This window comes from Felis catus, chromosome C2 (assembly GCF_018350175.1).
Source record: "Felis catus isolate Fca126 chromosome C2, F.catus_Fca126_mat1.0, whole genome shotgun sequence".
Taxonomy (NCBI): Eukaryota; Metazoa; Chordata; class Mammalia; order Carnivora; family Felidae; genus Felis; species Felis catus.
Window position 1 is genome coordinate 71,241,334 of NC_058376.1, and position 27,709 is coordinate 71,269,042.

The 27,709-nt window shown below is 36.0% G+C and overlaps 1 protein-coding gene and 1 long non-coding RNA gene across 21 annotated transcripts in view; one reads left to right on the forward strand and one right to left on the reverse strand.

The window, feature by feature from the left end:
* Positions 1 to 27,709, reverse strand: part of LRCH3 (leucine rich repeats and calponin homology domain containing 3) — a 148,340-nt gene that overhangs the window by 59,523 nt on the left and 61,108 nt on the right. For 19 of the 20 annotated variants that reach the window (XM_045037060.1, XM_045037057.1, XM_045037056.1 and 16 more), the window contains exons 5-13: positions 27,378 to 27,514; positions 26,093 to 26,202; positions 18,009 to 18,102; positions 16,660 to 16,780; positions 13,355 to 13,503; positions 10,536 to 10,612; positions 4,907 to 4,958; positions 4,345 to 4,494; positions 937 to 987 (exon numbers count right to left, since the gene is read on the reverse strand). In XM_045037060.1, the coding sequence (XP_044892995.1) occupies positions 937 to 987; positions 4,345 to 4,494; positions 4,907 to 4,958; positions 10,536 to 10,612; positions 13,355 to 13,503; positions 16,660 to 16,780; positions 18,009 to 18,102; positions 26,093 to 26,202; positions 27,378 to 27,514 (941 nt within the window). The remainder of the gene's footprint in view (positions 1 to 936; positions 988 to 4,344; positions 4,495 to 4,906; positions 4,959 to 10,535; positions 10,613 to 13,354; positions 13,504 to 16,659; positions 16,781 to 18,008; positions 18,103 to 26,092; positions 26,203 to 27,377; positions 27,515 to 27,709) is intronic. The other variant, XM_019839907.3, reaches the window with a different exon arrangement.
* Positions 1,761 to 6,950, forward strand: LOC111562249. Its single transcript, XR_002745287.2, has 2 exons — positions 1,761 to 1,912; positions 6,240 to 6,950. It is a non-coding gene; the product is annotated as an uncharacterized LOC111562249 (long non-coding RNA).

Genomic DNA, 27,709 nt, shown 5'->3' on the forward strand with positions numbered 1-27,709 from the left:
CTTTATTATTACCATGTGAACAAAAGATGACTGAGAAGGCTGAGTGAATCTTTCAGGTATAAGAACAAGGCCTAAATTCTGAGATAAACAAGAAGTAGTAATCGTATGTCTAGTCAATAAGGAAAAAAAACCCTTATAATGGATCATTTAAAACATTTCAAACAATGCATTTTACATTCCAGAATCACTTGTGCTTTAAAAACTCTATGGTGAAACTTAATGCTTGTCAAACCCTGTGTGTTAGGTTTTCACGTAATTTATGTTACAGAAAACAGAGTCAAAATTCACATGAAACAATGCCTTTAAGCATTTTTAAGGAAGCGGTGATCATAAACTGAAAACATGAGAAGGCAAAATATAAAGAAAAATGGCTTTAAAAACCGACTACAATACAAATACTTATTTAGTAAGTTTCATTTTAACAGATCAAAATAGGTATATTTCAAAAAAGGTTAAGCAATTAATTTTACATGTTAACTTGTAATGAAAATGTACTATTTATATTATAAAACTACTGTGTACACCGTGTAATCAGTAACACACACACTCAGGAAATGAGCCCTGGAGCTGAGATGTATGTGGTATCTTTTTGTTCAATACCAACACCATGTACCAGTGCCAGATAGAGCTCCCAGGACTACTTCTCACTACACAGTATGGCTTGAAAATGGATGAAGGAGAAGATACTTCTGGTGGGGATGGAAGAAAAAAAGAAATAACCTCCAGATGGATTCGTATAGACTAAAAAATCCTTGATCTATAAACTTGGATAAACTCCCTGGCCCGTGTCTTCTTCTCCTGAGTAAGTAGAATTTTGTGAGAAGAAAAGGAAAATGGCAATATTTTGATCACCGAAAACACATGATAATCACATGCAAACATTTCATTTCCATTGTAATAAAAAATTCCAAAGGAAAGGTGGTTATATAGACTTACCTCACCATCTAAGGGGGATTGCTGTTTTTGTGGACTTTGTGATGCTTTGTGCTATATATCCCCAAGACCCCCCAAAAGAGGGAAGTTGGTTAGAATCTGGAACACTGGAAATGATAAATTCTATTTACCAAAATAATCACCCACATTGATTTGTCTCTCTTGTGTGCAGCACTTTGCCAGATTTACTGGTCGGAAGATGTCACCCTTTCCCTTAAACAGTTTACAATTTAAACAAGGAAGATCAATAAACTAACAGACAGTATTTCATATGTCTATAAGCATCTACAAAAATACAAAAAGCATGTTTTTTATATGTACATGCAAACAAACATAGTCCCAATCAGAATAGTGATCTCTCACTATATTCTCTCAATGAACTCATTCTTTCTCTAGTGCTAACACCTTTAGCTTTCTCTCATCGGCCAATTTTCAGGTTTGCGTTTTCAACTGCCTGTGGAAACTCTCTATTTGGAAACCCATGGTCAGCTCATGTTCAACATGTTCAAAAACAAACCCATAAATTCCCAGATTAACTGGCTCTTTTCCCCAATTTGCTAATTTCTATTACTATGTCAAATAATAATTATACCACCTGTATAGTCAGTGTTTTACAATGTATTCTTATATACATTATCTCAAGTGATTCTTTTTACCTCTAAGATACACAAACATCATAATCATATTCTTTTTAAAAATTTTTAAATGTTTGTTTATTTTTGAGACAGAGAGAGAGAGCAGGAGAGGGACAGAGAGAGAGAGGTGGAGACACAGAATCGGAAGCAGGCTCCAGGCTCTGAGCTGTGAGCACAGAGCCCATTGTGAGGCTTGAACTCATAAACTGTGAGATCATGACCTGAGCTGAAGTCGGACACTTAACTGACTGAGCCACCCAGGCACCCCCATAATCATATTCATTTAAAGACAAAAGAACTGGGGACAAAAGAAGTTATATGACATGTGCAAAGTCCATAAATTTGTAAGTAGCATAAATGAGATTTGCCCCTACATCTTCTGACTCCAAATCCTACATTCTTTCCACAAAACTAGACTCCTTCTCAAACTCTTGTTTTAGCCTCAAAATCTTGCTTTGGGATCTCCTTTATTTTCCTACTCCTCTTCAATGATTTATTCAACACTCACTACATCTATGTATAAAACATAATAATGCCTCTCTTAAAATCTCTAATTTATAAAATCCATTGTGGTGGTAGGGGGCACAGCACTCAACACACTAGTAGAAGTACTAGGTGCACCTATAAGAATTCTGAAATAGTTAATATTTAATAGTTAAATACTACACCTATGAGGAAACTAAAGGCACAGTATGATTCAGTAACTTTCCCAAAGCCAAGCACATAATGAGTAGCAAAGCTGGATTCAAATTCATATTTCTGATTTTTTTTTAAGTTTATTTACTTATTTTTTTAGATTTTTTTAGGTTTATTTATTTTGAGAGAGAGAGAGAGAGAGAGAGTGAGCACAGCAGGCGAGGGGCAGAGAGGAGGAGAGACAGAATCCCAAGCAAGCTCCACACCATCAGTGTAGAACCCAATGTGGGGCTCAAACTCATGAACTGTGAGATCATGACCTGAGCCAAAATCCAAGAGTTGGATGCTTAACTGACTGAACCATCCAGGCCGCCCCTATTTACTTATTTTTGAGAGAGAGAGAGAGAGAGAGAGAGAGCGAGCGAGCAGGGGAGAAGAAGGGGGAGGGAGAGAATCTCAAGCAGGCTCTGCACTGTCAGTGCACAGAACCTGATGTGGGGCTCAAACGCATGAACCGCTGAGAGCATGACCTGAACTGAAATCAAGAGTCAGACGCTTAACGGACTGAGCCACCCAAGTGCCCTCAGAAATATCTGGGCTCTTACCATTGTGTAACACTGCCTCTCCTTAGGAACCTCAGAAATATTCTGGTGTTATGCCTTCATTCTGCACCCTAGTCTGACTTGCAATTACTATTTCATTTTCCTCATCTCTTTCTAACAGATTCAAACACAAGCAGATTAGTTTTTAGGAAGTATCTTTCCTCTCATGTTTTTCTCCTGCTTAAGAACTTACAACTGTTCTCTTCTACCTAACAGATCAAGATCAAACTCTTATTTGACATTTAATCAAAACTGTCTACAATGTGATTATCTCTTACTAGCTATGTGATGTCTACAGAAGGCAAGTTAAATGATAAATGAGTTAATGTAGAATGCACAGAATAGTGCTTAGGATATAGTATGTGTCAGCCATCATTATTTACTGACAGTCAGTATAGCATTCTGATCACAGGTGAGGGTTTGGAGCCAGCCTTCTTTTTTCTTTAAAGAAACTTTTCATTTTTGGTCAACCTTACTTCCATTTTCTGTTCAGCCTGTCTTGAGAACCCTTGCTCTGCCACTAACTAGGTGAGTATTTAACGCAGGCAAACTGTCATCCTCTCTGAGCTTTAGAGATCATCATCATGGGCTTGATACATTTGAAAAAAAGAGAATTTTATCATGTGTACGATACTTAAAGAAAATGGTCTTTGGCTAGTTGAAACACAAGAGAGAAAGCTTTTGAGGCCAAGAATGATTCATTCATTCAATCATTCCTTTAACAAATGTTTACTGAGCTTTACTATGGGCTGACACCTGCTAACATCTAGGGATGGAGCGGCAAATAAACAAGACAGATACACTCCCGGTCTTCTTGGTATTTACAGATAAATGGAAGAGACAGATATCGAACAAACAAAAATAGAAATCACTATTATGAAGAGAAAAATCCAAGGTGATTTCCAAACAAAAAGACTTTAAATGATACAGGCAAAAAAAAAAAAAAAAAAAAAAAAAAAGAACCAGGTTTAGATGAACTGTAGAGGCTGCAAACTTTTAAAAAACAAAAAAAGAAAGAAAAAGTATTAACAGGGGTTGCTACCTGAGTAGGTGTGGAGAGAACAGAAAGGAAAGAATCAAAGATGATTCTAAAGTATTAAGCCTGTGACCCTCACACAGTTTTGGTGCTCACCAGAGTGAGGAAGTCAGATGGGCTCAGATAACAACAGTTCACATCTGCATGGCACTTTAAGGTTTACATGGCACTGGCACTTTGGTGATCTTATCAATCTTTATTAACAGACTGAAGACATGGCAGGTGGAGAGTAAAGTGAGATATCTAAAGATAGATTGCTAATTAAGAAGAAGAGACTACTGTCTCAAGTACAAGATGATCACTTCTCAGCCTACCCTACAGGAGGACAATTCATCTAATCACAAGCAGGAGACAGTTATGCTATATACTCAAGATTCCTTACAGTGAGAAAAAAGAATGTTGACACTTTAATTAAGACAAACACTGACAGCCTCAGCAAAACAAATAAGCACTTACTTCTAAAACTCTTTAGGAATTTCAATGAAATTTGACAAAATTTCACCTTGACAAAGTCCAGGACAGCATCTCTTTGAATTTGCTTGGTCCTTATTTTCTCTTCCTCATACTGTAGGGCCGCAAGCTGTGCCTCTCTCCGAGTACGCTCTACTAATTGTTCTCTTCTCCGAAGAATTTCCAAGTCTGCATGTGATAACTGGAACAAAAGTATTTTGCATGTGCAAGTGGGGCTAAAGGTTAACTTATCAATATTCTTAATCAATTTAGGGAACTACTACTTACTCAAGCAATTTCTACTTTGCAGTCACCTAACATTTCTTTAAATGTGTGTAGTGCTGATCATCTCCCATCTTTTCACACTGTGTTCTTATTTGCACTATAAAGCCATCATGTCAGTAAAGATTTATTTTCTGTCTAGGGTCTAAAAGCACCGTTAGCCAAGTATCAGGTTCACATGTTACATTAACTGTATTTTACAGGCGACAGGTAGTAAAGTTTACAGATGTCTGGCAATTAATGGTAATTTAAGCATTATAAAAATAGAAAATCATTTTAGTTTAAAAAAAATCAAAACTAAAACAGAAAAACAACAACAACAACAAATTTACCTGACTGTGACTTGGTGACAGTGACATGAGAGAAGACGGCTCAGATGAAACCCTGACCCAAAAAAGAAAAAAAGGAAAGAGAAAATTCTTTGGTAAGGCAGGCAGTATATAAAAGACAAGTAAAATTTTATTGTTAATGTAGCTTTCTATTAATCAATAGGCAAACTGGTCAGCAATGAAAGACTGACTGCATTTTGTAAACCTGAGCCCAAGTCATTAAATTAAGCTACAGGAATACCTGATGTCGCCAACTCACATTTCATGTGATGATATCACTGATCAAGCTGCAGAGAGTCAACAACAATCTATGTCAGCCAGTGCTGACCAGACATTTGAGATCACTTTTCAAATAGCATCATTTCTTAAGAGCATACATAACTATTATCTTTTTCATTACCATGGCTGAAACAAGATACATGTAAATAGAGATCATTTTATATACAAAGTTATTTTATCAACCAAAATCTGGAATATGGCAGAACCTGGCCACTGGACCTGTGCTCCTCCTCCCATCTTCAACTGAGGTAGCAATTTTAACAACAAAAGTAAAGATTCTGTTGATTTTTATTTTTCAGAAAAAGACGAAACCTGATTTGTTGCTTAAAAAAAAAAAAACAGTAAAAGTTGCTTCTCAGTTTTATCAGTGCTAAATCTTTTTTTCAAGGATTTTATTTATTTATTTATTTTTAAGTAATTTCTATACCCAAAGTGGGGCTCAAAACTCACAACCCTGAGATCAGGAATTGCATGTTCTACCAACTGAGCCAGCCGGGTGCCTCTACCAATGCTAAATCTTACAATTTGGTGTTTATCTTTTTTCCTGAATTGGATTTAGTGTTTCAAGTGTCTGCTACTCATTTGTGTCTCTGAACTAACAATGTTGGGAATAAGTCGCTTTTTGACATTTAGCACCTAAAAGTTTAAACTATGATTACTCGCCCGTCAGGTTGATTTTAATGCATTCGATCGGTGTGTTACAAGGCAAGATAAGAAAAAAAAAAAGTCCCCCAAATCCCTCAAAGCTCTAGTAGTTTTATGATTCGTGTCATTTTTTTTGTACAATGTTTTTCAGATGCAAACATAGAAATGAACAATCCTTGAGCTCCTACCATGCCCTACATATGCCCTGTGAAGTACTTTATGCATAGTGTTTCTCAATTACTCCTCATGCAATCTTATGGAGTAAGAACTATTAGAATCTTCACTCTATATTTGGGAAGCTGAGAAATGGAAGTTAAATAACTTTTCCAAGGTGATGCAGCCAGTAGTCCTTATCTATCTGATTTGAATTCTTATCTCTGACTTGATGGTAGTTTGCTCTCTCATCTTCTAGGTACGCAGCCTATGAGAACTGGAGAGGCCTGAGAAATCATGGAGTCCAAACCACTAACTTTACAAGGGAGAAATCTGAGGCCCTCAGAGGTTTAGTGATGGTTACTGTAGGCAGAGCCTGGATGAGAATTCAAGCCACCTGACTTGGAGATTAGTGGCTGATACTATACCACACCTCCCCACTCTACAGCGGCAGAATGTAGGAAGGAGAAAGTGAAGAGCGCAGAGATCTAAAAGCAATATGGACACACATACAGAAAAAAAGGACCTGCAATGGCCAAAACTAAGCTGTGAAAGTTAAAGATGGTGGCAGAGCATGAAGCATGGCATATGAGAGAATAAAAGTGGTAGCGAAGAAGACGTCTGAGAACTGACAGCTCCCTCAAGCCGATCACCAGGTGCTAATATGGGCCCCTCATGGCTTGGGTGCTCCTTGGTGCCACCACGCTGCTTCATTTGTACGTCTGACCTTTTCATCTATGAGTATGTTTCTCAATAGCAGTGTCACAACATTTTGGATAAATTTTCTGTTATACGAGATTGTCCTGTATGTTACAGGTAGTTTAGTCTTAATGCCAGTAACACCTTTGGCAACCAAGTCCCAACAAATAAGCACGTTTTTCAAATATCCACTACAACCTATTGAGAAACACTGGCTTACCCTAAACTTTCCTAAACTAAAAAATATAATATGTAAAAAAGCAAAATTTAAGTCACACTACTGTTCTCTTTCTTCCCACATTTTTTTTCTTATGTTGGTTCCAAATCTTTGAATAATTCACAAAATACTTTTTTTTAATTTTAATGCATAAAAAAATGTTTTGAAAAAAATTGTTTTATATAACCTCAAGAGTCTGGCCATATTTCTTACTTTATTAAAATAATTAAAATACCCCCAAAAAAGTTTTGACAGAATAAATTATAATTAAAAAAATTTTTTTTAATGTTTATTTATTTATGAGAGAGAGAGAGAGACAGAGTGCGAGCAGGGGAGGAGCAGAGAGAGGAGACACAGGATCTGAAGCAGGCTCCAGGCTCTGAGCTGTCAGCACAGAGCCCAACGTGGGTCTCCAACCTGCGAACCGCGAGATCATGACCTGAGTTGAAGTCTGACGCTTAACCAACTGGACCACCTAGGTGCCCCATAATTTTTTAAAGGTACAGAATAAATTACTCAATAACTCCCTTAGGCAAGGTTTAAAATAAAACTGAAGCTGGGCAAAAAACTTCCTTCAATTTTTACTAATCTTTCCCAACCTTTATCACTCCTAGTCAGTACATTCTTAGTCAAAAGTTTAGAGAAAAGTGGGCTGGTGGGGTAAGATTTAGCTGGGATATAACCAATAAAGAATGAGACACAAGTGAGTCTGGGAGTAGCAACATGGTATTGTAGTTAAAGGCATGGACTTTAGAATTAGTTGTGACCGAGTTCGAATCCAGGGTTTGTCACTTGCTGGTGGATGGCTGTGAATATAAACGGAAAACTACTAGGTCTGAAAGCACAGGCTCAGGTAAGCGAAGAATTCCTCAGTACTGGCAGAGCAAAAATTTCTAAAAAGTAGTAAAAACAGGAACTCTGGGTTAGTAGACAGATTTTTGGCTCCTATGATCTCCACCCCTGGTGTTACTCCAGTAAATATGTTACAAGTCAAAAAGGACTCTGCAAATGAAATTAAGGGTACTTAATTGACCTTAAAATGGAAAGATTATCCAAGTGAGAGTAATGTAATCAAAGGAACCCTTAAAAGCACAAGAGGGCAGCAGGGCTGAGGGAGGGGCATTGGAGGGAGGTGGTCGAAGCTACAAACTGCCAGCTATAAGACAAATAAGTAATTAGGGATGTAACATACAACATAATGAGTACAGTTAGCCCTGCTGTTGATACATACGACAGTTGTTAAGAGAGTAAACCCTAAGAGTTCTCATCACAAGGTGAAAACAAATTATTTTTTATTGTATCTATGAGATGATAGCTATTAACTAAACCTACTGTAATCATTTCACAATATATGTAAATCAAACCATCACTCTGTACACCTTATATACAGTGACATATGTCAATTATTTCTCAATAAATAAAACTGGAAAAAAAAAAGAAGGCAGGAAAGTTTGTGGGATGTGACAAAAAGGGAAATCAAAGAGATTCAAAATGTGATAAGAAATAGATTCAAAACAGCTTGCCAAAGCTGACTTGAAGATGGAGGGAGCTGTGGACCAAGGACCTTGGGTAGACTCAAGGAGATAAAACTGAGTCCCAGTGATAGCCAGCAAAGCAACAGGGACCTCAGTCTTATAACTAGACAGAACTGAATGCTGCCAACAACCTGGATGAGCCTGCAAGTGGGTTCTCCCCCAGTGTCTCCAGGTAAGAATCTAGGCTACCCAGTACATTGGCTTTGGCTTGCCAGACCCTAAGTGGAGAATGAAAGCAAGCCTACCCAGACTGCTATTCCACAGAACTGAGTTACTACATTTTAAGCTGCTAAATTTGTGGTAATTTGTTGCATAAACATTAAAAAACTAATACATAATGAAACTGAGAAAAAAAAAAAAGCTGGCTTTCACCTTGAGGGTTTCTACTAAATTCCAGAGATCTTGAGCCTTCCTTATGATAGATGCAGGAGGTAAGAAGGACAGGAGATGAAGTGTGGGCCTGATCAAAGTGGAAAAACGCAATAGGATACCCCCGTGTGAAACTGAAATCTCAAAAGACCACACCCTCAATATAAGGGCACAAGGCAAATAAAAAGCCTTTCTGAGATAAATTTCAATTTCAAAGATTTGAAATTTAGGGGCACCTGCGTGGCTCAGTCAGTTAAGCGTCTGACTCTTGATTTTGGCTCAGGCCAAGATCTCACAGTTGGTGAGATCAAGACCTATGTCAGACTCTGCACTCACAGCTCGCTCGCTCTCTCTCTCTCTCTCTCTCTCTCTCAAAATAAATAAATAAACATTAAAAAAAATATATGAAATTTAACTAAGTCCCCATGAACTAACCTATGAGACTATAAAAAGGCCAATTAGGAGATTTCTTTCTTTCACTATTCTCCCATATTTTCTATCCATCTATATCTCAGTTCTCAAAACAACTTTAACATCCTACCAAGTATAAGTAAAGAACTAGGTATGACACTTTCCATAAAGGAGATTTACTGTTGTTTAAGAACAAGTATGTCAAGTTTACTACTTTAAGACTTCATACAGGGGTGCCTGGATAGTTCAGTTGGTTAAGCGTCTGAGTCTTGATTTTGGCTCAGGTCATAATCTCACAGTTTGTGGGATTGAGCCCCACATCGGGCTTTGAGCTGAGTGTGGAATCTGCTTGGGATTCTCTTTCTCTTTTTGTGTGTGTGTGTGTGTCTGTCTGTCTCTCTCTCTTTCTCTCCCTCTGCCCCTCTCCCTGGCTTGCAGTCTCTCTCTCTCTCTCTCTCAAAAATAAAAAAATTACAAAAAAACCCAAGCAAACACAAAGTGGTTAAAAAAAAAAACAAAAAACTTCATACAAAATAGAGGAAGCAAAGACCCAAAGGCTTTGAATTTTTCAACTACTGTGATACAGTGTCTGGCAAGAAACTTTGGAATAAGTTTAAGCAGCAGTGCTCTAAGCAGTCAAGTTAATTTTAGAAATATTCTATGAGGCACTAAGCGTAGTGAAACGATCATCTCAATTGAGATATAATGAGGATACATAATGCTGTCTCCGTCTAGCTCCCTGTTTCTAACGTTTATTTATTTTTGGGACAGAGAGAGACAGAGCATGAACGGGGGAGGGGCAGAGAGAGAGGGAGACACAGAATCGGAAACAGGCTCTAGGCTCCGAGCCATCAGCCCAGAGCCCGACGCGGGGCTCGAACTCACGGACCGCGAGATCGTGACCTGGCTGAAGTCGGACGCTTAACCGACTGCGCCACCCAGGCGCCCCTAGCTCCCTGTTTCTAGCCAAAAGTTTAAGTCAAAAAATTTTTTCAGGACTCCTGAAATTTATTTAGCCCTCTTAGTGCATAAATCCAGACATCACCACAAAATCTCCCTGCTATTAAGTACCTTCAAATCAAATAATTGTACAAGTAATGGTTTAGGCAGTCTGAATTTAGAATCAATAAATCAATTTTACTTCTTTTTCTATTGCATGAGCAAAAAGCACACTGTCACTCGGCTCTAAATACATGGTTTCTAAAACACACAGTATCTAAGTATCTTCATCATACACAAATCTGCACAAAACCAAAATCATTTCATGTTCTCACCGATGAGTTTTAAAGACAGAAACAATTGAAGAGAACTGTTTTTTTCCAACCTGTTTTGATGTGAATATCTTCTCATGTCTTCTGTTTTTTGAAACTCCCTCAGAGGTACTGGCTTTATGGGTGAACCCTAGGCCAAAAGAGCAGAAATAAATCAATTTAACATATGTATCCACAACACTGTGACTACATAGTTCACAGATGACTTGGCATTTAAAGATCTGTATATTACACTAAAAAATAGTTCAACAAAATCTTCAAATGTAAATTTTTACATTTAAAAGCATTCATTATAAGCTATATTACTGCTTTGGTTAACAAAACACTATGTATAGCCCAAAAACACTTATTCTTAAAAAAGTGGGTTTCCTTCTCCCTGTATTACGTAAACTACACTGACCATACAGTAATACTCACTGACCATAGAGTAATTTTAGTAAGGTGTTCGAACTTGAGAAGAGAAGATCTTAGGTGTCACCTCATACAAATTTCCATTCAGAACAGGAATTTCTACCTGCACTACACTAACCTGTGCTCAGGCTCTCTCAATATTTCTAGTAAGGGGGAGTTCACTGGGCAGATTCCATTTCTTTACTTCATCATCACAAATTGTTACTTATGTTTAGTCATACAAATAGTCCTGCAGATATTGGTGGAATATTAAGATAAAGCAAAAAGTAACTTCTCTTTATGGTAAAATATGGTGTTAACTAAAAGAAAAACATTGGCAACTTAATTTATTTATAAACTAAAGGGTAAAGGTCATTTAAAAAAAAAAACATCACTGAGAAAAATTAAACTGGACTCAGTGATATGGACCACATACTGAACAATAAAATTATAAATCAAAGATAAAGGCTTATAGGTTATCACAACATGTATTCTGTCAAATAAGAATCTATAGAAGCAATACAATCTTATTTCAACACCAAAAATAATCATTAAAGTGGGTATTCTTAAAGGGAAAGAAAACCACCTTATCCAAAAACGGTATCTGAAAATCAAATGTAAAATTATTTATAGTCTATCTCCAAGAAATGGGTACATCACATAGAATTAGAAAATCTTTGATGAATTACTGCAAAAGGCTAAAGCAGACTCCCTTAAAGTTTAGGCCTGAGGATCATACAAAATGAGATATAATTCTAGAACCCTGATCAAAGAATAATTATTCTAATTTCAGTGAACATTGGTTTTTAAAATAAACAAAAATCTCTCCTATTATGTTAACATCAGTGACTTAACACTCTGGTTTTACAATACTGCAATTATCTGCAATTATTGTAGGAGGTACATGAAATTTTAATGATAAAATGAATGTGACATTGGTTTCATTTTGAAAATGTCATACCCTATAAATACAAGCTATACCTTATTTTATCACAATACCTCTATATTTGTGAGAGGTATTATAACAAAATTAAACAATAGCAGAGTATTTAAAATCTCATATAGATTCGGTTTTTTTTAACAACTCTTTTTTTTCAGATAGTATTCAAGAATATAAAAAATACTTCTTCACTGGCTGTTAAACCATCTAAAATAATGCTGCTTCATCATATTTTTATAGGTGCTAAATTGTAGAAAACCTTATGACACAGAAGTCATAAAGAGGGTTATGACATAGAATCATAAAGACTACCACACAAGTATAGCTGGAGTTAAAAAAAAAATTTACAAAATAGTAATGGCTTTAACAAATGATACTACAATTTTTCAGTAGTATAACAGGCATTTTTACTTTTAATAGAGATACCTCATCTCTGCAGTCTAACTACCATAAAATGATCAAAGAGAAAGACCACAATGAAAGAAAAACAATTCCCTTTAAGGTTACAATGTGCATTATTAATTTTAATTTTTTTGCAAAGCAGTTGCCCTTTGCGCTAACAAGAATGTTCATAGCCTGAATCACACGTAGTTTCATTAGTCACCTGGTACACTGCTATTTCTGGGCTGCAGGACTTTGATTTATACAATTTTATCCAACTTCACATACAAGAGTGTCTTCTGAACACCAACAAAAACTACTATGTTCAGAAGTCTTCAGACAGGAAGACTGAAGGATTTTTTTTAAAGAATGATAATATCACTCCACAGCACACCCCACTTGAGTGATTATTCTCGATTTCTAAAAGGCTAAATACATCATTCTCTAAAAAGGCCCCAAGTGTTTCTCAAATAACCCCTGCTCAGAGCCTGGGACCAACTCCAGACATTAACATCACACACACTGAAGTGGAGCCATTCCATTATGCTGACTAGATACACTGAAGAATGCAATTTCCACTGAGACCCTTGGGGGATTGGCAGAGATTCTACAGTGGGCTGAATGCTTATTTGTTTTCTAGGGCAACTCAATGCTCCACTAGAAGAGACACCCAAGAACGATAATGGCAAACAATTTATATTCTGTGCGACTTGGTGTAAAAGCTCCAATACAATTAAGCACATTACAAAAATTCTATGGTTAAGTTTGTATGTGCTCCAAAGTCAGCAGTTTGGTTTGATTCTTAATTACTGATCAAACTATGATTTACTAGTTAGTAACAATAAAAAAGCACTAAGAACAACAAAGAAAAAGCATTACATTCTTTGTACTTTCTTTAAAGGCGTAGGATACTCTTAGGACTCCTCATTCTTCAAAATTCTGAAATCTGTCTTTTTATTTGAAAAATAAAGCTAACCCCTACTTCAGACTATTGTCTGATTTTTTACAATAAATCTGAAAAATTCATGAAATTGGAACTGAACATCATAAAACAAATAATTAGGCTTAAAGCAACAAATCACTGATACAACTGAAATTTATTCCACCATGAACTGTTTACTAGGGGACAGCAACAGATTTTGCCTTAAATGTGTGTAGTACCTCATGAGAGATTCGCCGTTGTTCGATATATGCCATAAACTGGGAACTGAGGCTGTCTGAGTCCAGGCCCTTGGGCTGTCTCATCTCATCTTCTTCCTCCTCTGCAGTACAGCTGTCGATGTAGTCAATCTGATCCAGATCATGTTCCACTGTCCACACCACACACACACAACAGTCAAATTCAATAGCCAATAAAGACATTCAGTTGTATTCTTTCCTTTTCCCTAACACCTTCTACTCTGAAAGCAGGAGGAATGAGAAGTGTAAATTAGGTAAGCCTTTCTTTTACAGTCCATGGCCACTCACAAAAATAAGTTCCAGAAAAATCTTAGTCCTAATTCACTAAAGAATACAGTAATTGATAGTAATTACAGGACTACAAACCTCTAATATATATATATATATTTTTTTTTTATTTATTTTTATTTTTATTTATTTATTTATTTTTGGTTAGCTCTTTACTGTTTTAAACAAAACAGTTTGAGTTTGTGAGACAAAGAGAAGAAGAATTTTTAAACATGAGAAGTTACATCTTCTTTTAGATTTTTTTCCCTCACGTTTTAGCTTTGGGGCTTAATTATATCTCTTCAAGGAACTGGGAGGCAGAAAACCTAACACAGTCAAGTCAAAAGGAAGGATAGGAGGAAAGTGAACTTAGAGATAAAGAAACAGATACTGACTACTGTTTCTCTTTCTGTAACTGTTGTCCACAATTAGAACAATGATATTCTTATTTAGAAATTTATCTTCTAGAGCTCAGCAATGTAGACATTTTGCAGCAGTTTGTAGCAGCAATCATTCGAGAATTTTTGCTTCTCAAAATGCTTTGGGGTGAGGAAAGGCATTTAAGTAAGATATAGCCCCATCATTATATATTCTAATACATTTGGGAGTGCTCCATTATTTTTAAGTTTAAAAAGTAACCTTATTTTAAAGATTTTATTTTTAAGTAATCTCTACACTCAATGTGGGGCTTAAACCTATAACCCTGAGATCAAGAGTTGCATGCTCCACCAACTGAGCCAGCCAGGCACCCCAAAAAGTAACTACTTTTAAAAACTATTTAAAATGGCACACTAGAAAAAAAAAAAAAAACCTTACTACTAAACTTTCTAAAGTTTCTCCAGAAACTAAATCCCAGCCATTACTGTATGATGTTCTATTTCTATAGATTGCCCAAAAGTTGTAGTTGCTGGGAATAATGAACTCGGAGAAAGCTATTTCTGTTCTCAGATTCAATTATTTCTAAATAATTCCATAACTGCAATTGATATAAAAATGAATTTTGAGTTATTAGAGTTATAATAGTAGGTAAAAGGATGAAAAGGTTATAAGTCTATATCCAAATCATAATACATAATGTATTTAATGTACATAATGTATTTTTTCAATGTGCTACAATTTGTGTAACTAAATCAATGATTAAGTCATTATGACTACTTCCCAAGAAAGCAACATCACTTTTCATACTACCTAGGCCAGTGCAGTCCAAAAGAAACAGAATGCAAGCCATAAAAGTGAACCCGCATAAGTAATTAAAAATTATCTAGTAGCCACATTAAAAAAAGGTGATATTCGTTTTAATAGTATATTTTACTTTGCCCAATATATCTAAAGTATTATTACAGCATATAATCAATAGAAAGTATTACTGATATTTTACATTCTTTTTTTTTTCATGCAAAGGCTTCATAATTCAATCTGTATTGGTTTATGTACACTTACAGTACATCTTAATTTAGAAAGGCCTTATTTCAAATAACCACATGTAGCTAGTGGCTACCATACTGGACAGCATAGATTAAAAAAAAAATTATTTTAAGTCTGAAATGAACTAAAGGGAAACAGAGCTCATGTGGAAGCAAGATTAAAAAGAAAACTACTAAAATGTGAATGGAATGGTAAGTAACAGGAGTAAAAAAGAATATAAAATGGTAAGGAAAAAAAAGAGAGCAAGCCACTTAATTGAAATCATCATTCAAGGATGAAAGCTCTTAGGAAAACACACAGATGGCTAACAGACACATGAAAAGATACTCATCATCACTTATCATCAGGAAAATGCAAATCAAAACTACAATGAGATATCACCTCACACCTGGCAGAATGGCTAAACAACAACACAAGAAACAACAGATGTTGGTAAGAATGCAGAGAAAAAGGAACACTTGTGCACTCTTGGTGGGAATGCAAACTGGTGCAGCCACTGTGGAAAACAGGACGAAGGTTCCTCAAAAAGTTAAAAATAGAACTACTCTATGATCCAGCAATTGCACTACTGGGTATTTACCAGTACCCAGTTTATGTTTATAGCAGCCTTATTTTTTGCTCCCTCTCTATGTTATTATTTACAATAGCCAAGATACGGAAGCAGCCCAAGTGTTCACTGACAGATGAATGGATAAAGGAGATGTGGTATATATACACAATCAAATATATTTCAGCTGTAAAAAAGAATGAAACCTTGCCATCTGCAATGACATGGATAGAGCTGCAGAGTATAATGCTAAGCAAAATAAAGCCAAAGACAAATATCATACAATTTCACTCATATGTGAAATTTAAGAAACAAAACAAAGGGAAAAGGGGGGAGGGGGAGAGAGAGAGACAGAAATTAAGAAACAGACTCTTAATTACAGAGAACAAACTGATGGTTACCAGAGGGGAGGTGGGTGGGGGAGATGGGATAAACAGGTGTTGGGGATTAAGAAGTACACTTGTTGTGATGAGCAGAGGGTGATATATGGAAGTGTTGAATTACTACACTATACACCTAAAACTACACCTAAACACCTAAAACATATAGTAATACTGTATGTTAACTAAGTGGAATTCAAATAAAAGCTTAAAAAAAAGATGAAAGCTCTTACAAATGGATTTCTAGAAAACCAAAATAATATCTCCATTATAGCTGGCCCTCAATATTTAAACCTTAGGATTTGGGAATTCAAACTAAAGCAAGATTGAATAGAATGCTAAAATCAAGAGTCTGCCTCAGAAGCCCAAAGTAGAAATAGCTCTGTTAATGAGCTATTAAAAAAATGACAAATTAAAAAAAATTAATTCCAATGATAAATTTTTAAATACCAAAATAAAGACAACTTGGATTTAGATCCCCCTGAAGAACACAATTCCAGATGAACGCAAAGGTAGATGTCAAGAAGCACATCGAATTGAATTCCTGGAAGTGGTCAAATAATGACCACAGAGAGAATACACAAACAAAAGGAGTAGATGTGAAAAAGACCACTTAAAAAATCGGAATAATTACAAAGGCTTTGGCTGTCACAAGGAATCATGCCTACCTCCACCATTTGTTACTACTAAACTGCTGCGATTCTCCTGGTACTGGCTTTCTCTTCGTAGTCTTTGTTCTTTAGTAATTTCTGCTACTCGAAGAGGCAGATCTGAAAATTCATCTGTAGGCTTAAAAAAAATAGCAGTAACATTTAAACACATTTCAAACTTTAAACAACACAGTATTTAAAGCGTGGACACAACATAAGCTCACTAAAATTTATATTTAAGAAGAAACAGCAAAGAAGTTCTGGAGTGGTGGTGGTGATTGTTTTTCAACAGTATGAATATACTTAAGAATGGTTAAAATGGTCCGTTTTATGTTACATATATTCGACTACAATTAAAAAGAGATGAGAAATTATATATGACTATAAATAAACATGAATTTAAAGTATCTACACAGATATCTGTGTGGATACAGATATAATTATGTACACACCCACTCACACACAAGTAATTCCAAATCACAAATGGGCTGTGGTCTGAAGTTGATTTGTTTGGGAATGAGTGAAACAATGTTACAAATGGGAGGTTATCAGTCTTGTTAACAAAAGCTTATTTCATCAGTTAGCCCAATTTAGAGCTAAAATATTCTACCTTTTAATTTAAAGAGGGAAAGCATAATAAAATTTAACACAGGAGAAAAAAGATATAATTAGCTAAGAAAATTATTTATCTTGAGCATGTTAATAGTCTTCACTAAGGTTCTTGGGGCGCCTGGGTGGCGCAGTCGGTTAAGCGTCTGACTTCAGCCAGGTCACGATCTCGCAGTCCGGGAGTTCGAGCCCCGCGTCAGGCTCTGGGCTGATGGCTCAGAGCCTGGAGCCTGTTTTCGATTCTGTGTCTCCCTCTCTCTCTGCCCCTCCCCTGTTCATGCTCTGTCTCTCTCTGTCCCCAAAAATAAAAATAAACGTTGCAAAAAAAAAATTTTTTTTTTAAATAGTCTTCACTAAGGTTCTTGCCTCATTACCCATCAGCCTGCAGTCCTATTTTCTCATCTCTCAGCATCCCTTCTACCACCTGTGCTCAAGGTTACCCAGTCTGGCAAATTTTAGGCTTCAGTTGTAATTGGCTCATTTGGATTTGCCGGATATTAAGCCTATTTGGTTTTCCAGGATATTAAGCTATTTATACAAAACAATGAAGTAACAAACATGTAAAACACTTGGTAAAAAGACAGCAAAGAAACAAAATATCATTTCTGAATGGTAGCTCTCTGTGGGATTTTTTTCCTCTCTTTTGGCTTTTCTATATTTTACATAATGAGAAACTGAATTCAATTAAGAATCTTTCCATTTTCATCATTTTATTGCCTCTTAGGGGTCAGAACATGCAGAATAGAAGAAACACTTACTTCATTTCCTGACCATCTCTTATCACCACTGTCCACACTATTGAAACCTGAATCAAGGGCTCCATAAGGGCGTCCTGAGTACATTTCTTCATGGCTGCCAAAAAAGAGTCTGGCTGTTACTGGGAAGTTTGAGGTTTTAAAATTAACATCTGAAATAAACCGAATGCAATTTTACTAATAAACATTATCTCATGCCAGTTAGTGATTTAACTTCCTTAGAACTAAATCGGCATTCTTTTAAAAGTTTTTTTTTTTTTTTTAATGTTTGTTTATTTTTGTGAGAGCAAGAGAGACGGAGTGAGCGGGGAATGAACAGAGAGACAGAGGGAGACACAGAATCTGAAGCAGGCTCCAGGCTCTGAGCTGTCAGCACAGAGGCTGACGTGGGGCTCAAAGCCACAAACCATGAGATCATGACTTGAGCTGAAGTCGGACGCTCAACCGACGGAGCCACCCAAGTGCCCCAAATGGAAATTCTTTTAACTTTTTAATATGAAAAATTCCAAATTAAAACAAATAGAACAGTATAATGTATATCAGTATAAGAATATAATAGCACTCATCCAGCTTCAAAAATATCAACCTACTGCCATTCTTGTTTCATCCATGCTACTAACCCATTCACCATGCCTCCCTCAATTCTTATTTTTAACAACACTTTTTAAGGTAAAATTCATATACACTGAAATGCACACACCTTAAGCTCCATACTTGACAAATGAATACATCTTTGTAATATACACCTCTCTCATGATATAAGACATTTCTACTTTGCCAGAAGATTCCCACTCATTCCTTACCAGTCAATTCCCCTCACCACGTTATAGGGTGCTCCTAAGAGATAACCACTATTCTAATTTTTTTTCACCTTAAATTCGTATGGAAGGCAGAGTAACAGTCCCCAAAGATGTCCAAGACATAATCTCTGGAACTATGAATACGTTACTTTACATGGCAAAGAGGAATTAAGATTGAAGATAAAAATAAAACTGCTAATCAGCTGATCTTAAAATAGGGAGATTATTGTGAATTATTTGAATGGGCTCAATGTAATCAAAAGGGTCCTTAAAAGTAGAAGAGGGATGGGGCGCCTGGGTGGCGCAGTCGGTTAAGCGTCCGACTTCAGCCAGGTCACGATCTCGGTCTGTGAGTTCGAGCCCCGCGTCAGGCTCCGGGCTGATGGCTCGGAGCCTGGAGCCTGTTTCCGATTCTGTGTCTCCCTCTCTCTCTGCCCCTCCCCCGTTCATGCTCTGTCTCTCTCTGTCCCAAAAATAAATAAAAACGTTGAAAAAAATTTAAAAAAAAAAAAAAGTAGAAGAGGGAGGCAGAAGAGGAGGCCAGTGTAATGCAATGCTGGCTTGAAGATTACTCTCGGTCAAGAGTCAAGGAATGCAGACAGCCTCTCTGTAGAAGCTGAAAAAGGCAAGGAAATGTATCTTACTCAGAGCCTGCAGAGAAGAACAAAGTTCTGCCAGTATTTTGATTTTAGCCTCATGAGACCAAGATTTAGACCTTGAACCTACAAAACTGTAAGATAATAAATTTGTGTTTAAAATCAAAATTTGTGGTAATTCATTATGGCAGCAATAAGAAATTAATACAATACAATTAATACAATTTTACTTATTCCAAAACTCATAAAAATGGAATCATATGTAATTTTTTTAATTTGGCTTTTTTTGGCTCAGCATCATGTCAGTGAAATTCTTGATGGTTTTACCTTCAAATATAATGGATAAATTATTTGTTATGTGTAGGCTTAACTTTTTAAAAACATTGCCAATCTGTTTTTGAAAGGAGCTATATTATTTTGCATTCACCCAGCAACGTATTTGCGTTCCACCTGCCCACACTTGTGTTGTCAATCTTTAATCTTAGCTATTATGGTAGGTGAAAAGTGGTATCTCACTGCAGTTTTAATTTGTATCTCTCCAATGACTAATGATATCGAGTATCATTTTGTGTGCATGTCGGCCATTCATTTACCTTCTTTTTGTGAAATGTCCATTCTTTTGCCCATTTCAAAATACATCAGTAATCTCAAAAATAGTTTGCTAAGAAGCCATACACCAAACACTACATAATACTTGACTCCATTTATATGAAACTCTAGAAAAGGCAAAACTGTATCAACAGAACACAGGGCAGTAGTTGCCTGGGGTTGAGTTACCTACTGTAAAGTGGAAAATGGTTGATGGAAATGCTATAGACCTTGACTGTGTTGATAGTTTCGTGACTGCATCCATTTGCCAAAATTCACTGAACCGCACACTTAAAATGGATAGATTTTATTATTTGTATATTATACCTCAACAAAGCAGTTAAATCTGCCAAATTCTTATGTTAAAGTACATGTCCCATTTTTACAATTCTATAAGCAACGTATGAGAACACTGGTTGCTCCACATCCTCAATAAACATTTGGTGGTGTCAGTTCTTTTACGTTTATTTAATTTGAAAGAGAGAGAGAAGAGGCCAGAGAGACAGGGAGAGAGAGAATCCCAAGCAGGCCCCGTGCTATCAGCACAGAGCCTGACGCGGGGCTTGACCTCACAAATCATGAAATCATGATCTGAGCCGAGATGGAGGGATGGATGCCTAACTGACTGAGCCACTCAGGTGCTCCACTGTTGTCAGTTTAAATTTAGTCATTCTAGTGAGTGTGTAATGATGTCTTGTGCTGTAATTTACATTTCCGTGATGATTAATGATGTTGAACACTTTTTGGGGTGCATAGTGATCACTGGTGTATCTCTCTTTGTTAAATACCTACTCAAGTCTTTGTCCAATTTTTTTTTAAGTTTCTTTATTTATTTTGAGAGAGAGAAAGAGAGAGAGAATAGGGAAAGAGGCAGAGAGAGAGGCAGAGACAGAATCCCAAGCGGGCTCTGTCCTGTCAGTGCACAGCCCAATACAGGGCTTGATCTCAGGAACCATGAGGTTATGACCTGAGCCGAAATCAAGAGTCAGATGCTTAACCAACTGAGCCACCCAAGCGCCCCTACTGAACAGTATTTTAAAACATTATGTATTTTTTTAAAAAAAAAAAATACAGATTTCTAGAAGATATTGTTCTACATAATATATATTCTATCAAGTGGCCGAGATATGCTATTACTGAGAAATTTTTCATAAAGAGAATTAATAGAATCTTTGCAATAAGCTATCATTTTCTTTCTCTTCTTTATTTGCTACCTTTAGCTTCTCCACATACTTGCTCTTGCTCAGAGCTTAAACTGGTAAGATTAAAGTGAGACATATAGGTTTACCAATTCTCAGGTTGGCTCAGGATTTTCTTGGTTTTAGCACTTTGAGTCCTGTGTCCCAGGAAAACCCTTAGTCACAAGTAAACCAAGATACATGGTCACCCTATGTATAAATATGGCCTTCAGGAGACCTAGCAGAGTTCTGCCAGCCAGGCTCCAGTGATGCCCTGTCAGAAAGCCCAATCTCCCTAATAAACCACCTAGAACAACATGGACTCAAGTGTGGAAATGCCTCTTCTGTAGCAGGAATGTGAACTGTGAGTCACTACAGTGCAGTGAGGGGCACAAAACATAGCAAGTTTTATAGTTTAACAGATCTGGACTGGCAGCTTGGCACCATCATTTACTAGCTATGTGACTTTAATTAACTTGCTTAACTTCTCTCAACTTCTGTTTCCTCATCACTTAAAGGGGGGTGGGGGAAAGATTAACAACACCTACTTCATAGATTTGCCATAAAGACTGAAAAAATATAAGCTAAGAATTTGTACAAATCCTATTATAAAGCACTAAATAAAAGTTTATTATTATTATTTCTATAAAGAACATAACCTTCAGAGAGTATTTGCTGTTATAACAAGTCACTACATCTGCTTCATTTGAGTTTAATTCACCAAACATTTACTGAATGTGACACAGTGTTCTAGATGCTAAGAATATTGAGTATGAAAAAAGGACAATCATTGCTTTCACAACAAGCTCAGGCTTGCTGGAGAGAATTAATCCTGTTACTGGGGCTGCAGAAGCAGGACTTTTCTTAGTCCTGCTTACTGCTTAACTTAGTCTTTCTTCACTGCCATATTACCATAAATAAATAAATAAATAAATAAATAAATAAATAAATAAATAAATAAGTTTAGTCTGTAATATAAAGTTGGTGAAAATCATCTCAGCAAAAAAGTACAGGTCACTATAGATCACTAAGGAAAAATACATGTGCCATTCTGTAAAACATAAAAGTTATCATAACAGTGCAACTTGCTAAAAGAGTTGGAAATACTTACATCTAGAAATAAAATGACTTAAGGAAGATTGTGTGCTGTTTTTATATTACACACAAGTAGTCAGAAAGTTACATCTAAGGATTTGAAAAGTACCACAGCATCTAATTTGTACTGAATACCTAAAGAGCTACAGGATTAATAAAAATTCTCTTTAGCAAGACCGGACTCTTAGGACGAAACTAGTCCTAGATCATAGTAGACAGCTAGTAATTATAATGCCTAATATTTACAGAAGACTTTATGGTCAGCCAAGCACTTTCAGAAATAGGTCATTCAATCCTCAGAACTACTGTTAGGGTATCAACAGGGTAAATAAAGATCATGTTGAAGAAACTGAAGTCCAGAGGGGTTAAGTGAACTCTAGAACTTTCCAGGAGTACAGGTACCCAAGAGTATAGACATTCTGACTCCATGACAGCATTTGAATAAAGGTACTGCTAACTACAATGCAGTTTCACTAATTTTTACCTCAATAAAAGAGACATGAAAGTATAATGTCCCATTCACTGCTGCATGAGAAGTTGAAGGAGGTATTTTATTCATATGTATATATGTATATGTATTCATATATATATATATATATATATATAAAATAATTTCTAGGACATTCTGAAACAATTACAAACAAAGTAACATACCTCCAGAAAAAATGGAAAATATAGAATACAGATTAATTCAGTGAGCATAATGAGGGGTTATTATAGGGATTAGGAGATATCAGATCTATAATTACCAATCCTTTGGAAAAACATGACATGATTATGCTATTTAGACTTTCCATTTAGGATACATTTCCCCATGGATTTAATCCTTTTATCTCTTTGCAAATATACATGTCTCTTGCCAGTTTTTTTAAATATATATAAGCTTAATGTTTTTAAAGTATTATAATGAGGATTCTTCTATTAAAAAAAAATTAGGGGCACCTGGGTGGCTCAGTCAGTTGGGCGTCCGACTCTTGATTTCAGCTTGGGTCATGATCCCAGGGTTGTGGGATTGAGCCCTATGTTGGGCTTTGTGCAGAACGTAGAGCCTGCTTAGAATTCTCTCTCTTTCTTTCTCTCTCCCTCTCTCTCTCTCCCCGCCCCCTTGTACCCCTCTCCCATGCTCATGCTCTTTCTCCCTCTAAAAACTCCAAACAAAAAAATTAGCCCAAGATCAATTAGTCCTCAAGACTAAGAACTGAATGGCTGAGAGAAACAGGTTCTGCAATTAGCACTACAGGCCTCAATCAAAGCTCATTATTCTGATAGATGTGGACGCTGCCTCCTTAGTCTTTGGGCATACCCTCACGTCCAGGACTCCAGTAGACAGCATTCACTGCCTTACACTCCAATCTCAGAGGCAGCAGTAGCAGTTTATTATTAACACCACGGGGGAAAATAAAAGCTACGTTAATTTATTGTACATTTTTCTTTCCCTCCCTCCCTTCCATTCTTTTTGAAACAGCAATTACGAACTTTATTATTTTTTTAATGTTTTATTTATTTTTGAGAGAGAGAGAGAGAGCAAGAGAGCGAGCATGGGTGGGAGAGGGGCAGAAAGTGAGGGAGACACAGAATCCCAAGCAGACTCCAGGTTCCCAGCTGTCAGCACAAAGCCTGACACGGGACTTGAATCCACAAGCCATATGATCATGACCTGAGCCGAAGTTGGATGCTTAACTGACTCAGCCACCCAGATGTCCCTATTTGTTGTACATCTTTCACGAGTACAGGACTAGAAAACATTTAATGAAAATTTTGAATAGGAAAAACAAAACTTTTTTCAATAAATATGACAAGAGTTCTGTTATAAGCAATTAACCAAGGTAGGAGGAAAAAGAAATGAAGAAAGAAAAGGATATAATGAATAGAGAAAATTTTAAAATCCTTGGCAATAATGGTCTGGGTCCCTTCATATTCTTCCCACTGTCAAAGTCCTTCCTCCAAGAGAGGCCTAGACTAGCACAGAGTATGCCAGACCTAATCCCTACCATCTGTCAAAACCTTTTCTGTCTTCCTTGACATCACATACCTGCTTTTAGTCTTCTTAGAGTTAAAAGTGTTAGAACTAAGATATTCTTGTGGAAATCTTTCCTGGGTATATATGATATTGGTTAATTTCTCCTGTGTGTTTGAATAAGTATACTAAAACTTGTATTGCTGTATGCTTAAACAACCAGATTAGAGCTAGTATTTTAAATATCCTTCACAGTGTCTATGTAAATCTTCAATCTAATAGCCAAAGCAAAAAAAAAAAAAAAAAAAAAAACAACCCAGAATGTCACCATAAAGTTGTTTTTGATGACTTTAAGCAGAGGTAGGTTAGGAGGGAAATAACATCTCTGTGACCAAACGGACTATTAATTCCTTCAACAAATATTTGCTGAGTGTCTACTGTCTGTGCCAAACACTCAGGTGAACTAGGGATACAATGGTAAAGAAGAAAGTCACCATCTGTGGCAAAGGGCAGGGATCAAGTCCCTTTGGAGTAATACTTAATTTACTTGAGAAATCAGGTTCTGAATTTTCAGATAGCTTGAGATTACTCCTTTACACCATCAACACTTAAATATTTAATTCTAATAATTTCTGATGAAAAAAAATTTAAACTATAATGCCTATATCCCTTTATTGGAAATGACATGTCTAATATATTTTAGCATTTTCTTTATGAGCATCAATTATTGTATTGTGCTATAACATAGTAATTACAAAATATCACTGAAATATGGAGGGTTCTTTGCATATATGCCTACTGGTGTCAAGTTGCTATGTTTTTAGTGTGTCTTGCTTTTAAGTATCTTATTAAAATTATGCAATGTATCATATTGATTAAAAAAAGAATATAACAGACATAACTTTTAAAACAGGATGGAACATTAATACCTTTAAAGCCCCTTGATGCCTCTTTCATACCAAATCTTCCTTCCTCTTAGAGTTAACCATTAACTTGAATCTTTTGTTTAACATGTGTCGCTTTTTAAGTTTAATTTTTTCCTTCAAATTACTTTTTGTACTTTTAATATGCCTGCTTTTACAAACTCTACCCAAACAGAAATTTGTTAACCTGTTTTAGACAAGGATATGAGAAGCAAGCTCATCAGGACTGTGCTTTTATGTAAAACACGACAGGTTCTAAGAGAAAGCTGGAGGGGATCTCTTTTGAATAAGGCCTTGATGGAGACATCCATTTTGCCTGTTTAAAGGCTTTTTGAATTTAATTCCTGCTACTTAAGATTGTTCCAGATGGCTGAGAATGCCAAGGAGATAACCTTCTAAATCAGGTGTTATGTAGCCAAAGGATTCAGACTAAAAGATACTGAAAGTATTATTAATGGTCATCAAATCCAAACTCTTCATTCCCTATTGAAAAAAATGAAGCCCCAAAAGTCTGAATGACTTGCTTTAAGTCATAGAGCTAGTTAACAGCAGAGCCAAGGTCAGCATTCCAGTCACTCAGATCACTGGTTTTCAACTGGGAACCCCTGCAGGGGATATTTGGCAATGTCTGGAGATATTTTTGTTTGTCACTTTGGGAGGGTGCTGCAGAAGCCAGGAATACTGATAAACATCTTCTGAATTATAGGACAGCTTCTCACAACAAAGAATTATCTTGCCCAAAATATCAACAATACTGAGATGGAGAAACCCTGACTTAGAACTACACTTTGTCAGATCTGTGTAATCAACTGTTTACTTAATACAAGTATTCTGAGAAAAAGTGTCAAAATAAATTATTTCCTTTTAGTTAAGCATTCAGGCAGACTTATGGTCCGATTTGATTCCCTGTGAGATGGAACATGTTAAATAAAGAAATAGAACATACTCACCAGGAGCCAAAACCCAAGGGTCTCCTATCATAATCTGGCAGATCTGGAGCAATCTTACAAGCCTGTATGTTCAGGTACTTAAATATGTGGACTTTGCCTTTTATACATATCTAAAAAAAATAACATAAATGCAACCAAATTATTACTCATCTGAAATATATGTATCCCTTTCTAAAAATCATAATCATCTTTTTATTTAAAGTATATTAGAAATAGAAGGTATTTCTAGCAACCATATATAGTGATATTAAAAATCTAACACTACATTATAACATATTATTTGTTATTTTATGTGTTTATGTGATATATATATATATATACACACACACACACATTTTTAGTTTCTAGTCATGAATAAGTTTCAGTAACATATAAAATAAATAACTTATGATTATAAATACTGCTAGAATACCAAGTAAACTTATCACACTGATTAGTTAGGCACAGTCAGGAATTTAAAGCATTGCTCTCCATGGATTATACTGGCAACTTTTGCTTTTAGAAATCCAGCAATCATATACAATTATGCTTTGAATCCTATTTTCTGTAAAAGAGAAAAGCAGGAAATGATTAAATATTAAAGTTGTATTTCTGTTGACAAGTAAAAATATAAATTCTTTAGGATTATGAGATCCTTCTACAGTTATGAAGTTTACTCATAAAGCTTTAGAGTTGCCATTCAGAGGTTTGAACAAGACCACGAATCAACTGTAGAGTACAAACTCTATAGTGAAAAATACACACTGGTAAAGTTGTTCAGATTATAGGATGTCTGGAATCTATGTATGAAACTACCTTATAATTACTTTATTATTAGTTTCATTATCAGCCACTGATAAACAAATGACCAAATTAATTAAAGGAGGAACTTAAAGATTTTAGAAAATAAAAAGGTACAAAAATGATGTTTAAAAGAAATGTACTGATAATCCTTAGTTCTGAAAGCCAAATATTTTTATTTGTGTCTAGCATTTACATTGGCTACATTCAAGTCTTACTAGAAAGAAATTAACCCAAATTTTATTAGAAAAACTTCAAGGAAAAACACTTCAACTTAAAAAAAAAAAAAAAAAAAGTCAATTCAATGAAAGGAAAAAAACATTCTGGAAACATTACCTGTCCTCCATCCCATTTATTCAAGACTTCTAAAGAATGCCTATGTGTGTGAATTTACTTTAAAAGAACTTCATTTCCAACAAAAAAGATAAATGCATAGAACTTCAAGTTTTAAGTTCACTCTTTGTCAAAAAAGTTCACAACATCCTTCAAATCCACTATAGTTTACCTGTGCAGGAGGAGACTGTAGTGGATTGTTATCTAGGGTGATCATCTGTAGGTGCCTGAGGTTCCGATAACAAACGGGGATTGTTGTAATTTTATTGCAGGAGAAGTCGAACCTTATCAAAGGCAACTCTGCCAGCTCTGCCGGGTGATAAGATGGGAATGAACAATTAATAGTATTTCAAAACTAGGCAAGTTTTTAAAAAAATTTTTTAACATTTATTCATTTTTGAGAGAGAGAGAGAGAGAGAGAGAGAGAGAGGGAGGGAGGGGCAGAGAGAGAGGGAGACACAGAATCCAAAGCAGATTCCAGGCTATGAGCTGTCAGCACAGAGC